An 18608-nucleotide genomic window follows, 5' to 3' on the forward strand; every position below is an offset into this window, starting at 1 on the left:
AAGCTATATAGACTAGGTGAAAATATTTATAAACTACATATTCAATTAAAGGATAGTGTCTAAAACATATAAATAGCTCTCAAAAATCAATAGCAAAAAAAAAAAAAAACCATCCAGTTAGAAAATGAGCAAAAAACATGAACAGACATTTCACTAAAGAAGATAAATGGCAAATAAACACATAAAAAGATATCAACATTGCATCTCAGAATGTCCCTCCATGCCCCCCCCCAAAAAAAGATGCTCAACATCATTAGCCATGGGAAATGAAAATTATAACAAGACCAGGATGAGATATCACTACCCACTAATGAGCACAGGTAGAATAAAAAATAGTGACAACACCAAATGCTGGTAAAGATGTGGAGAAACTGAATCTGAATCTTTTTTTTTTTTGAGACAGAGTCTCGCTTTGTTGCCCAGGCTAGAGTGAGTGCCGTGGCATCAGCCTAGCTCACAGTAACCTCAAACTCCTGGCTCAAGCAATCCTCCTGCCTCAGCCTCCCAAGTAGCTTGGACTACAGGCATTCGCCACCATGCCCAGCTAATTTTTTGTATATATTAGTTGGCCAATTAATTTCTTTCTATTTATAGTAGAGATGGGGTCTGGCTCTTGCTCAGGCTGGTTTCGAACTCCTGACCTCGAGCAATCCGCCCGCCTTGGCCTCCCAGAGAGCTAGGATTACAGGCGTGAGCCACCACGCCCGGCCTGAATCTGAATCTTATACATTGCTAGGAGGCATGTAAAATGAAACAGACATTCTAGAAAACATTCTGAAATTTTCTTTAAAAATGAAATATGCCACTATCCTATGACCCTGCAACTGGGCCCTTGGGCATTGATCCTAGAGAAATGAAAACTTGTGTTCACAAAACCCTATACTTATGTTCATAAAAATATATACACAAATGTTTATAGCAGCATTATTCCTAATAGCCAAAACTGGAAATAACTGAAGATGTCCTTCAATGAGTGAATGATTAAACAAGCAATGGTACATCCATTTTATGGAATACTACTCAGCAATAAAAAGAAATGAACTATTGATACATGCAACAACCTCGATGAATCTCTAGAAACATACTGAGTGAAGAAAATCAATCTCACAAGGCTGTATACTAGATTATTCCACTGATATAATATTCTTGAAATGGCAACATTATAGAAATGGAGAGCAGATTAGTTGTTGCCAGGAGTAAAGGAGAGTGGGAGAGTGGGAGAGAAGAGGTTATAGCTATAACAAGGCAACATGAGAGATCCTTGTAGTGTTGAAAATGTTTTTGTACCTTGACTGTATCAATGTGGATATCCTAGTTGTACTACTGTACTAAAGTTTTGCAAGATGTTACCCACTAGGGGAAACTGGTTAAAAAGCACATGGAATGTATAGCCATTATTTCTAATAACTGCATGTAAATCTACAATTATCTCAAAACAAAAAGTTTAAATTTTTTCTGAGACACGGTCTCACTCTATTGCCTGGGCTAGAGTGCAGCAGCATCACCATAGATCACTGCAACCTCAAACTCCTGGGTTCAAGCAATCCTCTTGCCTCAGCCTCCCGTGTAGCTGAGACTACAAACACATGCCCCCACGCCCAGCTAATTTTTTATTTTTTGTAGAGACGGGATCTTGCTATTGCCCAGGCTGGTCTCAAACTCCTGGCCTCAAACAATCCTCCTGCCTCCCAAAGTGCTGGGATTACAGGTGTGAGCCATCTCTCCCGGCCAAAAAGTTTAATTTAAAAAAAAAAATTTCCAATATGCCGGGCACGGTGGCTCACGCCTGTAATCCTAGCACTCTGGGAGGCCGAGGCGGGCGGATTGCTCGAGGTCAGGAGTTCGAAACCAGCCTGAACAAGAGCGAGACCCCGTCTCTACTATAAATAGAAAGAAATTAATTGGCCAACTAATATATATATATATAAATTAGCCGGGCATGGTGGCACATGCCTGTAGTCCCAGCTACTCGGGAGGCTGAGGCAGAAGGATTACTTGAGCCCAGGAGTTTGAGGTTGATGTGAGCTAGGCTGACGCCATGGCACTCACTATAGCCTGGGCAACAAGCGAGACTCTGTCTCAAAAAAAAAAAAAAAAATTTTCCAATAAATGAACAAACAGATGGATGGGAGTTCTAATGTTTTCTTCCCACATCATAATGGATCATTTTAGGCACACCCAGTTTTAGAGATCATTGCCATATGATGCTAATCCCCACTCAGTCTTTGAGCCTCTTTATTCTCTACATTCATTTAAAGTTGTCTTCCTTACATGCAAATCTGATCATGCTACTTCTCAAAATTATTAGTCTCACACATAAGGGCTTTCATGATCTAGCTTTAGTCCTTTACCCAATATATGTATCTGTACATTGAACTACTTACAGTTTCTGTGCAAAATCCTGTCTGAGTGTAACATACCTGAGAATAGGCATAATGTCTTGTCTTCATGTGCTTATGTTATCTCTAATTAAATTATGTCTAATGCTTAGCGTGTTCCCAAGCACATAGTAGGAGTGCAAAAGGCCAGGAATGGTGGCTCATGCCTATATTCCCAGCACTTTGGGAGGCCGAGGCAGGATGATCACTTGAGGTCACAAGTTCAAGACCAGCCTGGCCAATGTAGCAAGACCTCATCTCTACAAAATACTTTTTTAAAAAATTAGCCAGGCATCCCGGCTGGGCGTGGTGGCTCACGTCTGTAATCCTAGCACTCTGGGAGGCTGAGACGGGCGGATTACTCAAGGTCAGGAGTTTGAAACCAGCCTGAGCGAGACCCTGTCTCTACTAAAAATAGAAATAAATTAATTGATCAACTAAAAATATATATACAAAAAATTAGCCAGGCATGGTGGCGCATGCCTGTAGTCCCAGCTACTCGGGAGGCTGAGGCAGTAGGATCGCTTGAGCCCAGGAGATTGAGGTTGCTGTGAGCTAGGCTGATGCCATGGCACTCACTCTAGCCTGGGCAACAAAGTGAGACTCTGTCTCAAAAAAATAAAAGATCTGTTCCCAAAAATTAGCCAGGTACGGTGGTGTGCACCTGTAGTCCTAGCTACCAGAGAAGCTAAGGCAGGAAGTTCACTTGAGCCCAGGAGTTCAAGTGAGCTGTGATGACACCACTGCACTCCATCCAGCCTGGGTGACAGAGTGAGACCCTGTCTCTGAAAAAAAAAGAGATTGCAATAAATCTCGACTTGAAGCCCATTATAAATGTTTGTTACCTTTACTTTTTATTCTAAGAGCCCAGAAGTATTGATTCTGTGTTGCCTTTGGAACACTAACCTGCAATCACTCCTGCCAGATACACCAGCCCCACTCGGAGGCCTTTGTGGACCATTTCCAAGGGAATACCCAAAACGAGCTGCATAGCAAGATTCCCCACGATGTGCTGAACTCTGCAGAGACAAACACAGTTGTCAAACATTATGACTAAACCAAGCAGTTATTTCCTTGGTCGACTAACAAGTTCCGATGTGTTGTTTCTAGTTAAGGACTTGCTTAACTAGAATTCCCTTTTCCAAAGTCTTGTAGCAAGGAACTCTTTTTTCTTTTTTTAAATAAAATCTTGCCTGAGGCTTCAATATTTAAAACAGATAAAAGGGCAATTTAGAAGTATAAATTTTACTCCTTGACTCATGAAAAAAAATGAAATAAAAGTATAAATTTATTTAACTTATTTTATTCTACAAAGAATATAACAATTGCTTATAACATCAAACAGATCAATGAGGCAGGTTTAAGGAACATCAACTTGAAATTAGGGAGTTTGGAGGAAAATTACCATCTTATGTCAGCTTCAGCATCTGATTTTGTTTCCATTGCACAATTTTGAAAAAATTCTAATTCACTGATATTGAATTTAAATTTCAATAGGTTTCTCAACATCCTGCCATGCAAAACTCAGGATGTTCTTTAATAAAACAGAGATAACAAGAGAAACTTAATTCCCAGTTCTATGTTAAAAAGTGTACCTAGTAACACCAACTAAAGTTGGTATCTCCCATGAACTACAATTTGGCATATAACATATTTGAGTAAAAGTGTTTTTAATTACAGTTTTTAACTTTAAAATTTCTTTTTTCTTTTGAGATGGAGTCTTGCTCTGTCACCCGGGCTAGAGTGCCATGGCATCAGCCTAGCTCGCAGCAACCTCAAACTCCTGGGCTCAAGCAATCCTCCTGCCTCAGCCTCCCGAGTAGCTGGGACTACAGGTGCACGCCACTGTACCTGGCACTGTACAGTGCCGCAGCTTTCGTATCAGTCTTAGGGATTATGTTTTTGCATTATCATTTATTTAACAAATATCCAGCAGATCCTGGAAGAGGTCCTCTGGACATAGTGTGCAGAACAGTAGAGATGGGGTTTCCCTCTTGCTCAGGCTGGTCTTTAACTCCTGAGCTCAAGCGATCCTCCCACCTTGGCCTTCCAGAGTGCTAGGATTACAGGCGTGAGCCGCCACACCTAGCCTTAAATTTTAAATTTTAAATGAAATTCATATTATCTTGCTTGTCAAACTCCACAAGCATCTCTGGAGAATCTTTGAACATAATTTGAAAAATTCCCACATTAGAGTAATCCATAATTTAATTGCTATGTAGCATAATGCTTTATTTTTTTAAAAAAGAAGATTTCAGTTTTTTAAACCAGAAAGTTCAAAAACAAAATAGGTTTTGGATCTTCCACAATGCCGCAGCTTTCGTATTAGTTTTAGGGACTGTGTTTTTGCATTATCATTGACTTAACAAATATCCAGCAGATCCTGGAAGAGGTCTCTGGGCATAGCCTGCAGAACAGATTCCTTGCCTTTAAGGTCATGTGCACACCCATCCATGACTATCGCTGTCCAAGCCAGCTTCAAAGACATATAAGAGGTAATATGTAATTCAGCACAGAGTAGTCTAGTAAGGACAGTTACACTAGTTTTTTTGAGACCTCAGACATAAAGGGTATTAGAAATACCTGCTCCTTGGCTCACGCCTGTAATCCTAGCACTCTGGGAGGCTGAGGCGGGCGGATTGCTCAAGGTCAGGAGTTCGAAACCAGCCTGAGCAAAAGAGCAAGACCCCATCTCTACTATAACTAGAAAGAATTTAATTCACCAACTAATATATATAGAGAGAAAAATTAGCCGGGCATGGTAGCGCATGCCTGTAGTCCCAGCTACTCGGGAGGCTGAGGCAGGAGGATTGCCTGAGCCCAGGAGATTGAGGTTGCTGTGAGCTAGGCCGACGCCACGGCACTCACTCTAGCCTGGGCAACAAAGCGAGACTCTGTCTCAAAAAAAAAAAGAAAAGAAGAAAAAATACCTGCTCCTGAATTTAAATGAGAAGGACCAAGAAAGCCGTTCTGTTCTCTGAGAACACTTTGAGGACTAGGTGACCAGTACTACAAAAACCCAAAGAATCACCCCACACATCCTTCCTGCTGTGCAAGAGCAAGACTAGAAGTGGCACAAAAATGACATCCTGTCATATACCGAAAATAGAAATACTAATTGTTTGCATCTAAATTTTATCCACCCTTCAAGGTCCAACTTGAATCTATGTCGTCCATGACTCTATCCACACTCTGCTCTTTCCCTCCTTCTGTCTATATCACTGTAGCTTCTCCAGCACCTGTTTCTCTTATCCCTTGTCTCCATCCTCTAGTGAGGCTGGAAGGGCTAATGTTGGCTTTCCTGACCTCTCTGAGCCAGGGGTAGCCATGGCACAAGGTTCTGGCCAATGAGATGCAAGTAAGAACAAACACTGTTAGGAGTCTTATAAAAGAGCTTCTGTCTTGACAAAGGGATGGATGTACCAGTACCCAGGACAACCCTTCCCCTTCTTTTTGCTTTGAATGCGGAGTTACAGCAGCCACCTTGCAGCCATGAGAGAAAGGCCATGGGAACAGCAGAGGTGCCAGCACAGGACCAAGAGCTCTGGATTCATTAAACTAATGCACCAACCACCTACTTCTGGGATTGCTATATGGGAAAATAAATAACCTCCATTCATTTAAACCCTTGTTAGATGTTTTTGTTTCTTGCATCCAAGAGCATTTCTAACTTACATAATACCCCAGAGGTAACATGTCATACACAGCCTAGCAAATTCTTTTTCAGTGCCTTACTATGTGTCAGGCACCGTGAAAAATCATAGTCTAATTTAATCACAACAACTTTACGAGATGGGTTTTATTACTCCATTTTATAGATGAGGAAACTGAGGCACAAAGAGGTTAAGTAACTAATGTATACTATAATACTATATTGCCTTACATTACTGTTTAACTGACTATTCCTCCTTATAATTTTAAAGTCTTTGTATGCAGGAGCCATGTTTGCTCAGAACATAAGTGGAAAACCAAAGTGTGGAAGTTTCTATAGAAACTGAACAATTACTTGGTGATTTTGTCCCTGACTTGTCAAGCCTCTGAGCCATGTGTCCTGCTGTGGATGCTGTTTAGCCATTGGCCAAAAGAGTCATCCTTTCAAGTCTACAGCTGAGTACATTATGCAGACAAGATTGGCCTCACCTGAAAGCACAGGAGTCCACCAGAGAGGTGGTGCCAGCAGTAAGCTTCTCACTACCTGCAGTAGGCATGATGGATCACAGATGCTAAGTGAAGTTATGAAAGGCCATCAGCATTTTAGGCTGGGGGCAGTAGCTCACACCTGTAATCTTAGCACTCTGGGAGGCCAAGGTGGGAGGATCGCTTGAGGTCAGGAGTTTGAGACCAGCCTGAGCAAGAGCGAGACCCCATCTCTACAAAAAAAAAGCAAAACAGAAAAATTAGCCAGGCAAGGTGGCGCATAGTCCCAGATACTCAGAAGTCTGAGGGAGAAGGGGACCTGTGTTCCCAGATACCCAGAAGGCTGAGGCAGGAGGGTCGCTTGAGCCCAGGAGCTGGAGGTTACAGTGAGATATGACGACGCCACTGTACACCAGCCTGGGCAACAGAGCAAGACCCTGTCAGGCAGGCAGGCAGGCAGGCAGGCAGGCAGGCAGGCAGGCAGGCAGGCAGGCAGGCAGGAAGGCAGGCAGGCAGGAAGGCAGGAAGGCAGGAAGGCAGGAAGGCAGGAAGGCAGGAAGGCAGGAAGGCAGGAAGGAAGGAAGGAAGGAAGGAAGGAAGGAAGGAAGGAAGGAAGGAAGGCAGGCAGGCAGGCTATTATCAGCATTTTAAAAACTATAAGCACAATTAAAACGCAGGCACTGCATCTGCTATTGGCAGTATTGTTCCAGATGGATAACAGTATTACCTACTCATCAATATGTCCATGAATTAATTTGTTTTAAGTGTGTGGTGGAGGGGAAGGGAACTGGTGATTCAGCTCCACCATTTCATACCCTAAAGGGAACATTTAACAACATCAGGTAATTAGTGAAACATACTTTTGTTTTGGCGATGATTTGGTCTCTTCTCATTAATATTTCTATATAAATACCAACATTAGGCAGTTATAATGCAATATAAAGTGCACTGGCCTTAGAGTTTGCACTAATGGATTGAGGTCCTAGCTCTGCAACTTTGCTGTGTGACTTGGGGCAAGTGACCACATCCTCTAAGCCTCAGACATAAAACAGCAGGAGTAATACCAGCCTCGTAGAGTTGCTGCGAGTCTCAAACATGATTATGGGCATGAAAGTGCCTGATGAATAATAAAGCACTGACCAAGTTAGAGGTTACAATGACTTATAATCACCTCTGACATCAGCGACTTGACTGTCATTCCTTACCCAGCATGTACCAGCATGTACGAGATGAACCTCCAGACTTCCTCCCGCTTCTCGGGACAGTAGATGAAGGGACTCTCCAAGATGCCCGTGTCCAAGGTGATCCACTGCTTCTGAGGCTTCCACACCGCATAGTAAATAAACACGGCCAGCTGACACAGAGGGGCACATGTAAGTGTTAGCCTCGCCTTCTCCAGAGAGTGGCCCCATTAAACCCCCCAGGGCAGTAACTTCATTCCAAATGCTCACACTCTCAAGTGGCTCCCACCATAGCATGGGCTAAGAAGATGACAAGAATGAAATTTCTCTGCCATCCCTGCTGTGGTCCTGTCCCCCACTGTGGTCATGTCCTACTTCGCCCAGTGGTGAAGAGCAGTGCTGGCCCCAGTGTAAAGAAGACTCTCTCTGAAGCCTCTCCCCTGCTCTTAGGCACCCTACTCTCTGACACCGTGTTCTTTCTCTACCACCCTCTTAAACACCCGCTGCCCTCGCCTGCCCACCCCCACTGTATGATCTTTCATTTACAACTTAGTATGAAAGGAAGTCAGTGCTGCTTCTAAAGAGTGTGTAGGAGGCCAGGCGTGGTTGTTCACACCTGTAATCCTAGCACTCTGGAAGGCCGAGGCAGGAAGATCATTTAAGGTCAGGAGTTCGAGACCAGCCTGAGCAAGAGTGAGACCCCCCCCCATCTCTACTAAAAATTGAAAGAAATTAGCAGAACTAAAAATATATAGAAAACAATTAGCTGGGCATGGTGGCACATGCCTGTAGTCCCAGCTACTCGGGAGGCTGAGGCAGAAGGATCGCTTGAGCCCAGGAGTTTGAGGTTGCTGTGAGCTAGGCTGACGCCTCAGCACTCTAGCCCGGGCAACAGAGCGAGACTCTGTCTCCAAAAACAAAAAGTGCATAGGAAAAGGGAAAAGTAGCAACTTGACAGTGGACAGACCTGGCAAACACTGCCTTGACCAAGTGATGAAGGGGAATGCCCCAGTGATGTCATGCGATGTCCTCTACTCCCTGAAATAGCGTGATGGGAAGGGCACTGCACCTCTGTGCTATTTTTCCTCCAAACCCATAACTCCAGTCTGGTCATGAGAAAAGCATCAGACAAACCCAGACCAGGCGGACAGTCTAAGGGATACCTGGCCAGTCCTCCTCAAGACTATCAGAGTCATGGAAAAGGAAGCCTGAGAAACTGTCACAGATCAGAGGAGCCTGGGCAACTTGACAGCTAAGTGCAGTGTAATACCCTGCAGTGGAGGGCAGCAGAGGACATGAATGGAGAAACTGGTAAACTCCAGATAAAGTCTGGAGTTTACTTAGTACTAATATGCCAACTGTGGAAATGTACAATACAAACAATGGGAGAAATTGGGTGAGCGGTGTACAGGAATTCGCTATATTATCTTTACAACTTTTCTACGATGCTAAAATTATTCCAAAATAAAAAGTTTACTTAAGAAAAATGGGCTAAGCCAGGCACGGTGGCTCACGCCTGTAATCCTAGCACTCTGGGAGGCCGAGGCGGGCAGATTGCTCGAGGTCAGGAGTTCAAAACCAGCCTGAGCAAGAGCGAGACCCCGTCTCTACTAAAAATAGAAAGAAATTAATTGGCCAACTAAAAATATATAGAAAAAATTAGCCAGGTGTGGTGGCACATGCCTGTAGCCCCAGCTACTTGGGAGGCTGAGGCAGAAGGATTACTTGAGCCCAGGAGTTTGAGGTTGCTGTGAGCTAGGCTGATGCCACAGCACTCACTCTAGCCAGGGCAACAGAGTGTGACTCTGTCTCAATAAAAAAAGAAAGAAAAATGTAATAAATAAATTGGTCTTTCTGTGAGAGGCACATATCTCAGCACCTGCGCCATGACCCTTTCTATGAAAAACTGTCCTCTCCATAGTACACAGTGTCTGGGCAGTTGTGGTTTGTACCAGGGGACCTTATCCTGTTCTTCTCCAACGCACCCCCACCACTGCCACACACACTGTTGACTGGAACACAAGCACACCAGACAAGCCACAGGCTGGAAGGATATGAGGGAGAAGAAGAAAGATCCTGATGACTTCTCAGTTGCAGACAGTCCCACAACAAAATCCCTTGAGAAAACTTAGAACTATGTTTCTTCTCCCAAAATAGCCTTGACAAAAGTGTCTCCTGGGAGGCTCACACCTCTTACCTGAGCCATAAGAGGCTCATTCCTCACGACGGTTAATGTTATATGTCGACTTAGCTAGGCTGTGGTACCCAGATACTTGCTCAAACATTATTCCAGATGTTTCTGTGAGGGCGTTTTTTACATGAGATTGATATTTAAATCAGCAGACTTGAGTAAAGAAGATTTCCTCCATAATATGGGTGAGCCTCATCTAATCAGTTGGAGGCCTGACTAGAAAAAAGACTGTCCTCCATTAGGAAAAGGGAATTCTGTTCCACAGACATAGCCAAAAAAGAAGGAAAAAAAGGAAAAGGGAATTCTGCCAGCAGAACACTTTCAGGCTCAAACTGCAACTCTGCCCTGGGCCTCCAGCCTCTGCCCTACAGATCTTGAACTTGCCAAGCCTCCATGATTGTTTGAACCAGTTCCTCAAAATAAATCCCAATCTCTCTCTGTCTCTCTCTATCTCTCTCTTTCTATCTCTCTCTATATATATCTCTTCCCCCCCCACACACACACAAACACCCTATTGTTCTGTTTTTCTGGAGAACCCTGACTAACTCAGTCCCTGATAAGGAAGCTGAGGCATCAGTGGGAATTAAGAGGGTTACATTAGGGACTTCCCAGTGTCCCGGAGTCACACCGCACAGGCAGCCATGCTCGGCCAGTCGTTTTGTGAGATACGGCCAGTCGCTTTGTGAGATACCGGGTGTGAGAGAAAAGGCTGGGTGTCATGAAGGTCAGGCAAAGCCTAGGCCTGGCCCAGTCACCAAGATGTGACCTTGGGCAAGTGACCCCACCTCTCAGAGCCCTGCATTCTTTTCGGGAGAGCTGAGGAGATAAAAGTCTGAGAACACACACATGCTGCTCAAAGCAGGCATCGTTAGTGGATCCCCTTTTTTCATACTGAAATTCTGAGGCAGCCTTTAACTTTTCTCAACATATGGCCCCAAACAGACCTTACGAACCAATCTAAGTTGTTTCCTGAGAAAAAGCCCATTTGCAACCTCAAGATTATTTGGCTTCTAAAGACCCCAGCAGCTAAAATGAAAGGAAGCCACTGAAATTGCAGCCAGTGCTGGGCAGGGGATTTGTCTGACAAATGAAACTCATCCCCTCGTTGAGAGTGACCAGGGGCACGAGAAAGGCCTGTGAAGGCAGCGCTGGAGAGGGCTGAGGTGGTAGTTGGTGTGGCCGCCCCGACCCTACCGAGCTGTCTTCTTACATGCTCCCAGTCTCTTCTCTAGACCTGGCTCTACCCCCCTGTTTATTTGCAACCCCCCGGTGCTACACACACCAGTGTCACCACCACCCATACTCACCTCGGCCAGGCTGATGGAGATGATGAACACCGGCGGGGGGAAGCAGTTAGCTCTTTCCAAGTATGTTACTCGGCTCTTTTCAGGAAGCATCCATTTTGAGACAATCCTGTGGACCTTTTTATTCTTGGCAGGGCCTCTACCTCCCCCGTCCTCTCTCGTTTTCTCCTCTTCCTCCAGCTCTTCTTTCATCTCTCTCCCCATATTCAGATTCACACCCTCCATCTCCAAATCATGAGCAGCAGCCATTGTCCTGGGTCCTCCCTCCACCTGAGAGGGACAGGAATGCCAGGGAACAGGTGACTCTATGGTCTCCAGGCCATGGCTCTTCCCTGCGATGTCTGGCACAACTGTTGGTTTCCAAGCTCTTTCCTGTGTGTTAATGGAATGCAGCTGAAGATGATCAAAATGGTCTAAACCTCCTAAACGGCCCCAAATAAAGTTTTCACTGTAACTCTTTTAAAAAGCATGAGCCGTGGGGCCAGATGACTGGGATAAGAACATAGCTCTACCACATAGCAGCTGTAAGGCAACCTCAGGTAAGTCACTTAAGTTTTCCAAGCCTCAAATTATGTATTTCCTAAATTGTGGTCAAATACACATAAAATTTACCATTTAAACCATTTAAAGTGTACAATTTAGTGGCATTGAGTACATTTACAATGTTGTGCAACCAACACCACTATCTAGTTCCAAAAGGTTTTTTGTCACCACAAACAAAACCCTATACCCATTAAGCAGTTAATCCCCATTCCCTGCCAGGCATGGTGGCTCACGCCTGTAATCCTAGCACTCTAGGAGGCTGAGGCGGGCGGATTGCTCGAGGTCAGGAGTTCGAAACCAGCCTGAGTGAGACTCTGTCTCTACTAAAAATAGAAAGAAATTAATTGACCAACTAAAAATATATATACAAAAAAAAACACATTAGCCAGGCATGGTGGCACATGCCTGTCGTCCCAGCTACTCGGGAGGCTGAGGTAGAAGGATCGCTTGAGCCCAGGAGGTTAAGGTTGCTGTGAGCTAGGCTGATGCCACAGCACTCACTCTAGCCTGGGCAACAAAGTGAGACTCCATCTAAAAAAAAAAAAAAAAAAATCCCCATTCCCCTTCACCCCATCCCCTGGCAACCACCAGTCTGGTTTCTGTCTCTGTGGATTTACCTGTTCTGGATATTTCATAGAAATGGAATCATACAATATATATATATGTGTGTGTCATACAACATGTGGCCTTTTGTGCCTGGCATGTTTCATGCAGTGTTTTCAAGGTTCATCCATGTTATAACAAGGGTGACAATTTCCTTCCTTTTCATGGCTCAGTAATACTGGGTTGCATAGATATTCTACATTTTGTTTATCCATTCATCTGTTGATGGACATTTGGGTTGGTTCTACCTTATGGCCATTGTGAATGTGCTTCAATGAACATCCCTGTACAAGTTTTTGTTTGAATATCTGTTTTCAGTTCTTTGGGGCATATACCTATGAGTGGAATTGCTGGGATATATAGTAACTCTATGTTTAACTCATTGAGAAACCCTCAGATTCCATTTTAACGTAGGGATAATGATTCCACTTACCTCATAGCATGCTTGGGAAGATAATTTGCGATAATGAATGTAAAGCATTTAGAACAGTATGTGGCATATAGTAAATACTCCGTAATTATTGTTCTTGGCTATGATGGAAAGACGGGTGGGTGTATAGCTGGATGGATGGGTAGATGGAAGGGACGGAGCTGAGTCTGGGCCTACTTTCACACTGCAAGTTACTAGGAATCAGATCAAATTCAATTTAGTTTCAAATGAAATGCATTAGGCAAGTTTTCACATTATAATAGGTTATGTTCAATAAGTTGAATAAAAGACTTCTCTTATTTTTCTTTTCTTTTCCCCAGAAACTATTCTGAAAATAAAAGCTTCTCCCCTCCCCTGCATCTTCCACCCCCACTCAGCCAACCCCCAGGGTCAGAAATTAAGTCCATAGACATAGCTATTAATTGTCCTTGAATACTGATATTTTTCTAGTTTTTGCCACTTTTCAAAATTGATAAAACTAGAGTGTGGATTTAAGATCAGCAGCTATTAACGGCAAATATTAAAGCATTTAAAAAATAAGTTCAATTAGGGACAATTAACAATGTATAAACCAGGTAATCCTAGCACTTTAGGAAGCCAAGGCCAGAGGATCTCTTGAGCCCAGGAGTTAAAGACCAGCCTGGGCAACACAGCAAGACCCTGTCTCTAGAAAAATTTTTTTTTAAATTTAGCCAGTCATAGTGGTGCACCCCTGTAGTCTCAGCTACTTGGGGGACTGAAGAAGGAGGATCACTTGAGCCCAGGAGTTGGAGGCTGCGGTGAGCTATGACGATGCCACTGTACTCTAGCCCAGGCAACAGAGCAAGACTCTGTCTCAAAAAAAAAAAAAAAAAAAAGTACTGATTTTAAAAATTAGTAAGTTAAAACTGCCACACCAAAAAAAAGACCAAAATGGTCCACAAAATACTCTCCTTTCCTTCTGAAGGCTGTGTGTCTGCATTCTGTCTCGGCTTATGCAATAAAGTAGACACATAGCTCTAGCTACTCTAGGCTCTAACACATGAGCACATTGGTATCGATTTGCAGCATTTTGTTCTTCCCTCTCTTCTCAGTCCTTCACTATCACACTCCGACTTTCTTTCTTTTTTTTCTTTATTTTTTTATGAGACAGAGTCTCGCTTTGTTGCCCAGGCTAGAGTGAGTGTCGTGGCGTCAGCCTAGCTCACAGCAACCTCAAACTCCTGGGCTCAAGCAATCCTCCTGCCTCAGCCTCCCGAGTAGCTGGGACTACAGGCATGCGTCACCATGCCCGGCTAATTTTTTCCATATATATTACTTGGTCAATTAATTTCTTTCTATTTATAGTAGAAACGGGTTCTCGCTCTTGCTCAGAGCTGGTTTTGAACTCCTGACCTCGAGCAATCCCCCTGCCTCGGCCTCCCAGAGTGCTAGGATTACAGGCGTGAGCCACTGCGCCCAGCCACACTCCAACTTTCATACCTGTCTGTTTGCCCTGACTCCTGAGGACAGAGGCCTGGCTCTGACTCATCTCCAGCCCCTGGTGCTGTGCTGCCCACAGACCTCCTTCCAGTCTCTGACACTGCCACCCCATCTCTCCCACTCCTGTTCATCTTCCGCCCCACTCCCGAATTTCTGAGCACAGTTTACCACCTTGGATATTACTGATCAGATTAGCAACAGTGAAAAAGACTGATAACATCCCATACTTATGCAGCTGTGTGGAAATGAGGGCAATGTTTGAGGTGTAAACTGATGCAGCCTTCTGGAAGGCAATTGGGCAGCATCTATAAAATATAAAAAGCATGCACCCCTCAACAGAACCATCCTGCTTCTAGAAATCTATCCTAAAAATGTATTTGAGCAAGTACACAAAGCTTTATTACAAAGATGTTCATGCAGAACTATTTATAGCAGTGAAAAATTATAAACAGCCTAAAGTGTACTTCAATGGGGTTGTTGCATTTTCTGACAGTTCTAATTCTTAAGCAGTTCTTCTTTATGCCGTGCTGAAATCTGCTCACCAGCACTTCTGCTTCTGGGTCCAAGGATTCACTCCCTAGGGCTTCACAAAGCAAGTCTAAGCTAAGGTTACATTGTCATTAATTTTGTGCTTGCTTGGGCATGGCCTGTATATAAACTCTATGGGCTCTGTAGGTCAGTGTTGGGACACAATGTCTGGAAGCACACATTAGAATTTTTTTTTCATTAGAATTTTTTGAGGGCCAATTAAATAGAGCAAGAGTCTCAAAACAAATGGCAATGATTACAACACAGTCTAGTCTCATTGAGGTATAAAGGCATCCACAGCTATTCGATTATTTACTTGGTCACTCTTGGTTACACTCATGGAGTGGGTATTTACTGCACTGACTGCTTTCTTACTCACTAAGCAAGCCTACCTCTTATCTGCAGCAAGTTGCTGCCAGCTCTGTTGAAAGGCCACAACATACACAGATCAAAACTGAGTGGCACTGCCCTGCAATGTTCTTATCCTACAGGTAGGGAACAACTGGGGGAGATTATTAGAATGCTGGCTAAAAATAGAGAAGTTCCTCCTGCACAGCAATAACCAAAACCCTTCCCTTCATGTTTGGCAAGTTTTCTTAAGAAGAGAAAACATACAAAGAACTTCCCTACTTCCTGGCCTTGCCTGGAAGAAGCACTGCTTGTGTTATGAATCACGGAGCCAGTGTGTTGGCCAAAGATTGGCAAGAGCAGGACTGTGGCCATTTAGCCAGAACAGTTGACTACCTTTAAAAAAAAAAATCTGTAGAAAAAGAGATTTACATAGGAGACCTTTGACATTGGCAAGGGATTTTTCTAAAGACCTTTCAGATGCCATAATCCACTATATTCTGTAGTGTCTCCCAAAATTATGTTGTAAACTATAGCCAGAAAATTTTAAGTGATTCCACTTCAATCCTTAAATGATTCTATAAATGCAGAAGTGAAGTTACTTATAAAATTAGTTATTTGAGAAGTATTAACCATAATCAACAGTTTGCACCTAAGGTCCCAAAGAAGGAAAGAAAATTTGGTTAGTTGTGTCTCTACTCATCTTTTAGTAACATTTAATCTCACTCTCGAACAGCAGCCTCTGACCTGGCTGACTCTCGCTAAAACAACTTCCCAGAGCTCTTTTCCTGTATCCATGTGAAAGACATCATGGATCTATTGATATCAGAGATCCCAGACACCACTGAACTTGACATTCGGTGCCAATTTATCAAAAACTTCTACTTATGGCACACACACAAAAAAGTCACTTTCTCAGGCCTCTTCATTTTCTTTTCATTTCTGTCACTGGCACTGTCAAGTGATTTATTTTATGAGTCTTTTCTATTCCTCAAATAAGAAACAAAGGTTGTAATCACTGCTGACAAATGACATAAAGGCTAGAACTCGCAGAGGATAATAAAGTCATGTGAGATGCACAGGTGGACCAGTAGCCCTGGCAAAGCCAATCATTCAACTCTCATTCATTCACAGTGGGCCTTTGAGGGTAGCTAATAAAATATCAAAATGGTAAGTGTTGAATCTGCAAATGTCAATGACTTCTGGGGTATTCTTTTAACATTTATGTTGTGATCATTTGTCAGTTTTCTTAGGGAATTCCTTGTCTGCTGTTGGTGGGCAGCAGGGAACACTTCCAACTACAGATGCTAAAAATGCCCAAAACTCACATTTCCGGGTCCCTAGGACACTAGGGCTCCAGGGATGTGACCTGTGCTTGGCCAATCAGCTACATTTGCTTAGGATTTTTGAGGCCACAGCTGGGGATGGAGAAAAAAAAAATTATTTACAGTGGTTGCAGTGTTGGCAGCAGTATCTGATGTCCACACAGCCTCGCCATTGGGGTCAGTGTGGCATCCAGCGTCTGACACCAGCTGTGTCTGTGACAAAGGCCACAGCACTGAGCACGCAGCGGCAGTGATGGGGCTGCCCTCATGCACCGGGCCCTGCGATGGGATTTTGGTGTAGTTCTAGGTGCCCAGTCTCCCCGTTTCTGCTTATTTCCCACACCTGGTTTGGGCAACCTCCCAGTAACTCTGTAACCTATCCAATATGGTTGCAATAAAATTCACTTCCTGATTTAATAAGCCAGAATCATTTTCCATACCTTGTGACCAGGAACCTGACTTGATAGACCTAAATTGCCAAGAAACTCTTCTAAACTCTCTCCAAACTCTTCCTGTTGTGAGTCAAACTCACTTCTCATGGTGCATTTGGGAGACACAGTGAAAGAGCACAGAACCAGGTCTGTCCTCTGGTCTAGACTGCCACTTCCTGGCTGTGTGACCAGGGGCAAGTTCCCTCCTGCCCCTGAGCCACAGTTCTCTCACCTGCACAGTGAGCATCTTGGCCACACCAGGAATTGTCCTAACTGGCTATGCCTTAGAACCCCCTGAGGCATCTGTTTGTCAACATTTGTATTGAGATAGATTTCCAGGCCCTATTCCCAAAGATACTAATTGAGCAGGGTTAGTAAATCTCTGACAAGTAGACCAGAAGAAGCAGAGGCAGCAGCACCTTTGAGAACCACAATCTAGGGATCTCCAAGGCTCGCTCCAGTTCACGAGCTCTGTGATCCTCCCATGGAGGGCAGAGACTGCTATATTCTTTGCGCCCAGAACCGTTCCCAGCACATAGTAACTGTTCAAAAAAATACTTGTATCTGCATAAAGGGTTTATGGAAACCCTCTGCACTACCTTTGCAACTTTTCTATAAATCTAAAATTCTTCCAAAATAAAAAGTTATTTTAAAAAATACTGGAAAGAAGGAAGGAAGGGAGGGAGGGAGGGAGGAAGAGAGGAAAAGGGAAGGAGGGAAGGATTCTAACCACACCACGTTGACTAAGTCTTCATATCACTTCATGTTGAAAAGCACCTCCTACCAACTTTTTCCTCTGCACATCTGTACCGATCTGTTGTCATTCCACCATCAGTGAGTTGTCAGAGACCTATGGAGCCACCATGTTGTAATGGCTACCAAAAAGGGCTTGTCACCTGCCCATGAGGAGCACCATTCCTTGTGTTTGGCACTGTAAAGACCTGAGTTTGCTCCTAGCATCCACATTTGGTTTCATTGGGCCTCAGTTTTCTCAGCTGTAAAATATAACTCACTCCTACCCTAAGTATCTTACAGAATTGTTCTAAGAATCAAAAGAAATCATAAGGGCTACCATAATAAGCACACCACACTTACTATGTGTACTCCATGCTTGAACCCTTCGTGCACATTCTCTTCATTAATTTTCACAACTTTGCAAGGTAGGCCAATAACATTCCTATTTTATGAACAAAGACACTCAGGCTCCCAGAATAACTTGCTCAAGTTCCCGTGGCCCGCAAAGTGAGGGCTGGGAGAAGAGACCAAGGCGCTGACTCCAAAGCCCCTGCGTGTTCTGCTGCCCCTGCGATTTCTAAGCACCAAGTGTTATGGAAATGCTTGTCTTCTCTTTGGTTATTTTCATCCCATCCTTTTTTCCCCCCTTATCTCCCTCTTCTTCCTCCAGCTGCCCAGAGAGACCCAGACTAGACCCTGGGAATTCCCAAAAGGAAGCCATAGAAGAATTGGCAGGTCATTACCCCTGGGGAAGGAAGGACGGGGCTGGGAATTCCCACCGTCTCCATCTCTCCCGAAGGGAGTCCAGATGGAGACAAGTGTCCGGGATAGGAAAGGACTTGCCTCCTGAGAACCCGGAGGACTGAGTCAGGCTCACCTTCCCTTCTTCACCTCACCCAGGAGGGCACTGACAAGGCCAACACCCTTGGGACAACTCCTCTTTGGTAGAAACTTTTCGTCATTAGGTTGCGCTGCTTTCCTAGCTGCATCCAGACAAGTAAGTTCTGAATATC

The 18608-nt window shown here is 44.0% G+C and overlaps 1 protein-coding gene across 3 annotated transcripts in view; it reads right to left on the bottom strand.

Annotated features, from left to right (window-relative positions):
• The window catches only part of RHBDL2 (rhomboid like 2), a 42988-nt gene that overhangs the window by 15482 nt on the left and 8898 nt on the right, over window positions 1-18608 (bottom strand). The window contains exons 2-5 of one of the 3 annotated variants that reach the window (XM_075996846.1): window positions 16433-16522; window positions 11195-11461; window positions 7721-7869; window positions 3285-3397 (exon numbers count right to left, since the gene is read on the bottom strand). In XM_075996846.1, coding sequence (XP_075852961.1) covers window positions 3285-3397; window positions 7721-7869; window positions 11195-11440 — 508 coding nt within the window. In that variant the 5' untranslated portion in view covers window positions 11441-11461; window positions 16433-16522. Of the gene's footprint in view, window positions 1-3284; window positions 3398-7720; window positions 7870-11194; window positions 11462-16432; window positions 16523-18472; window positions 18544-18608 lie in introns of those variants that run through there. The other 2 variants (XM_075996849.1, XM_075996844.1) reach the window with 2 other exon arrangements.

This window comes from Microcebus murinus, chromosome 2 (genome assembly GCF_040939455.1).
Source record: "Microcebus murinus isolate Inina chromosome 2, M.murinus_Inina_mat1.0, whole genome shotgun sequence".
Taxonomy (NCBI): domain Eukaryota; kingdom Metazoa; phylum Chordata; class Mammalia; order Primates; family Cheirogaleidae; genus Microcebus; species Microcebus murinus.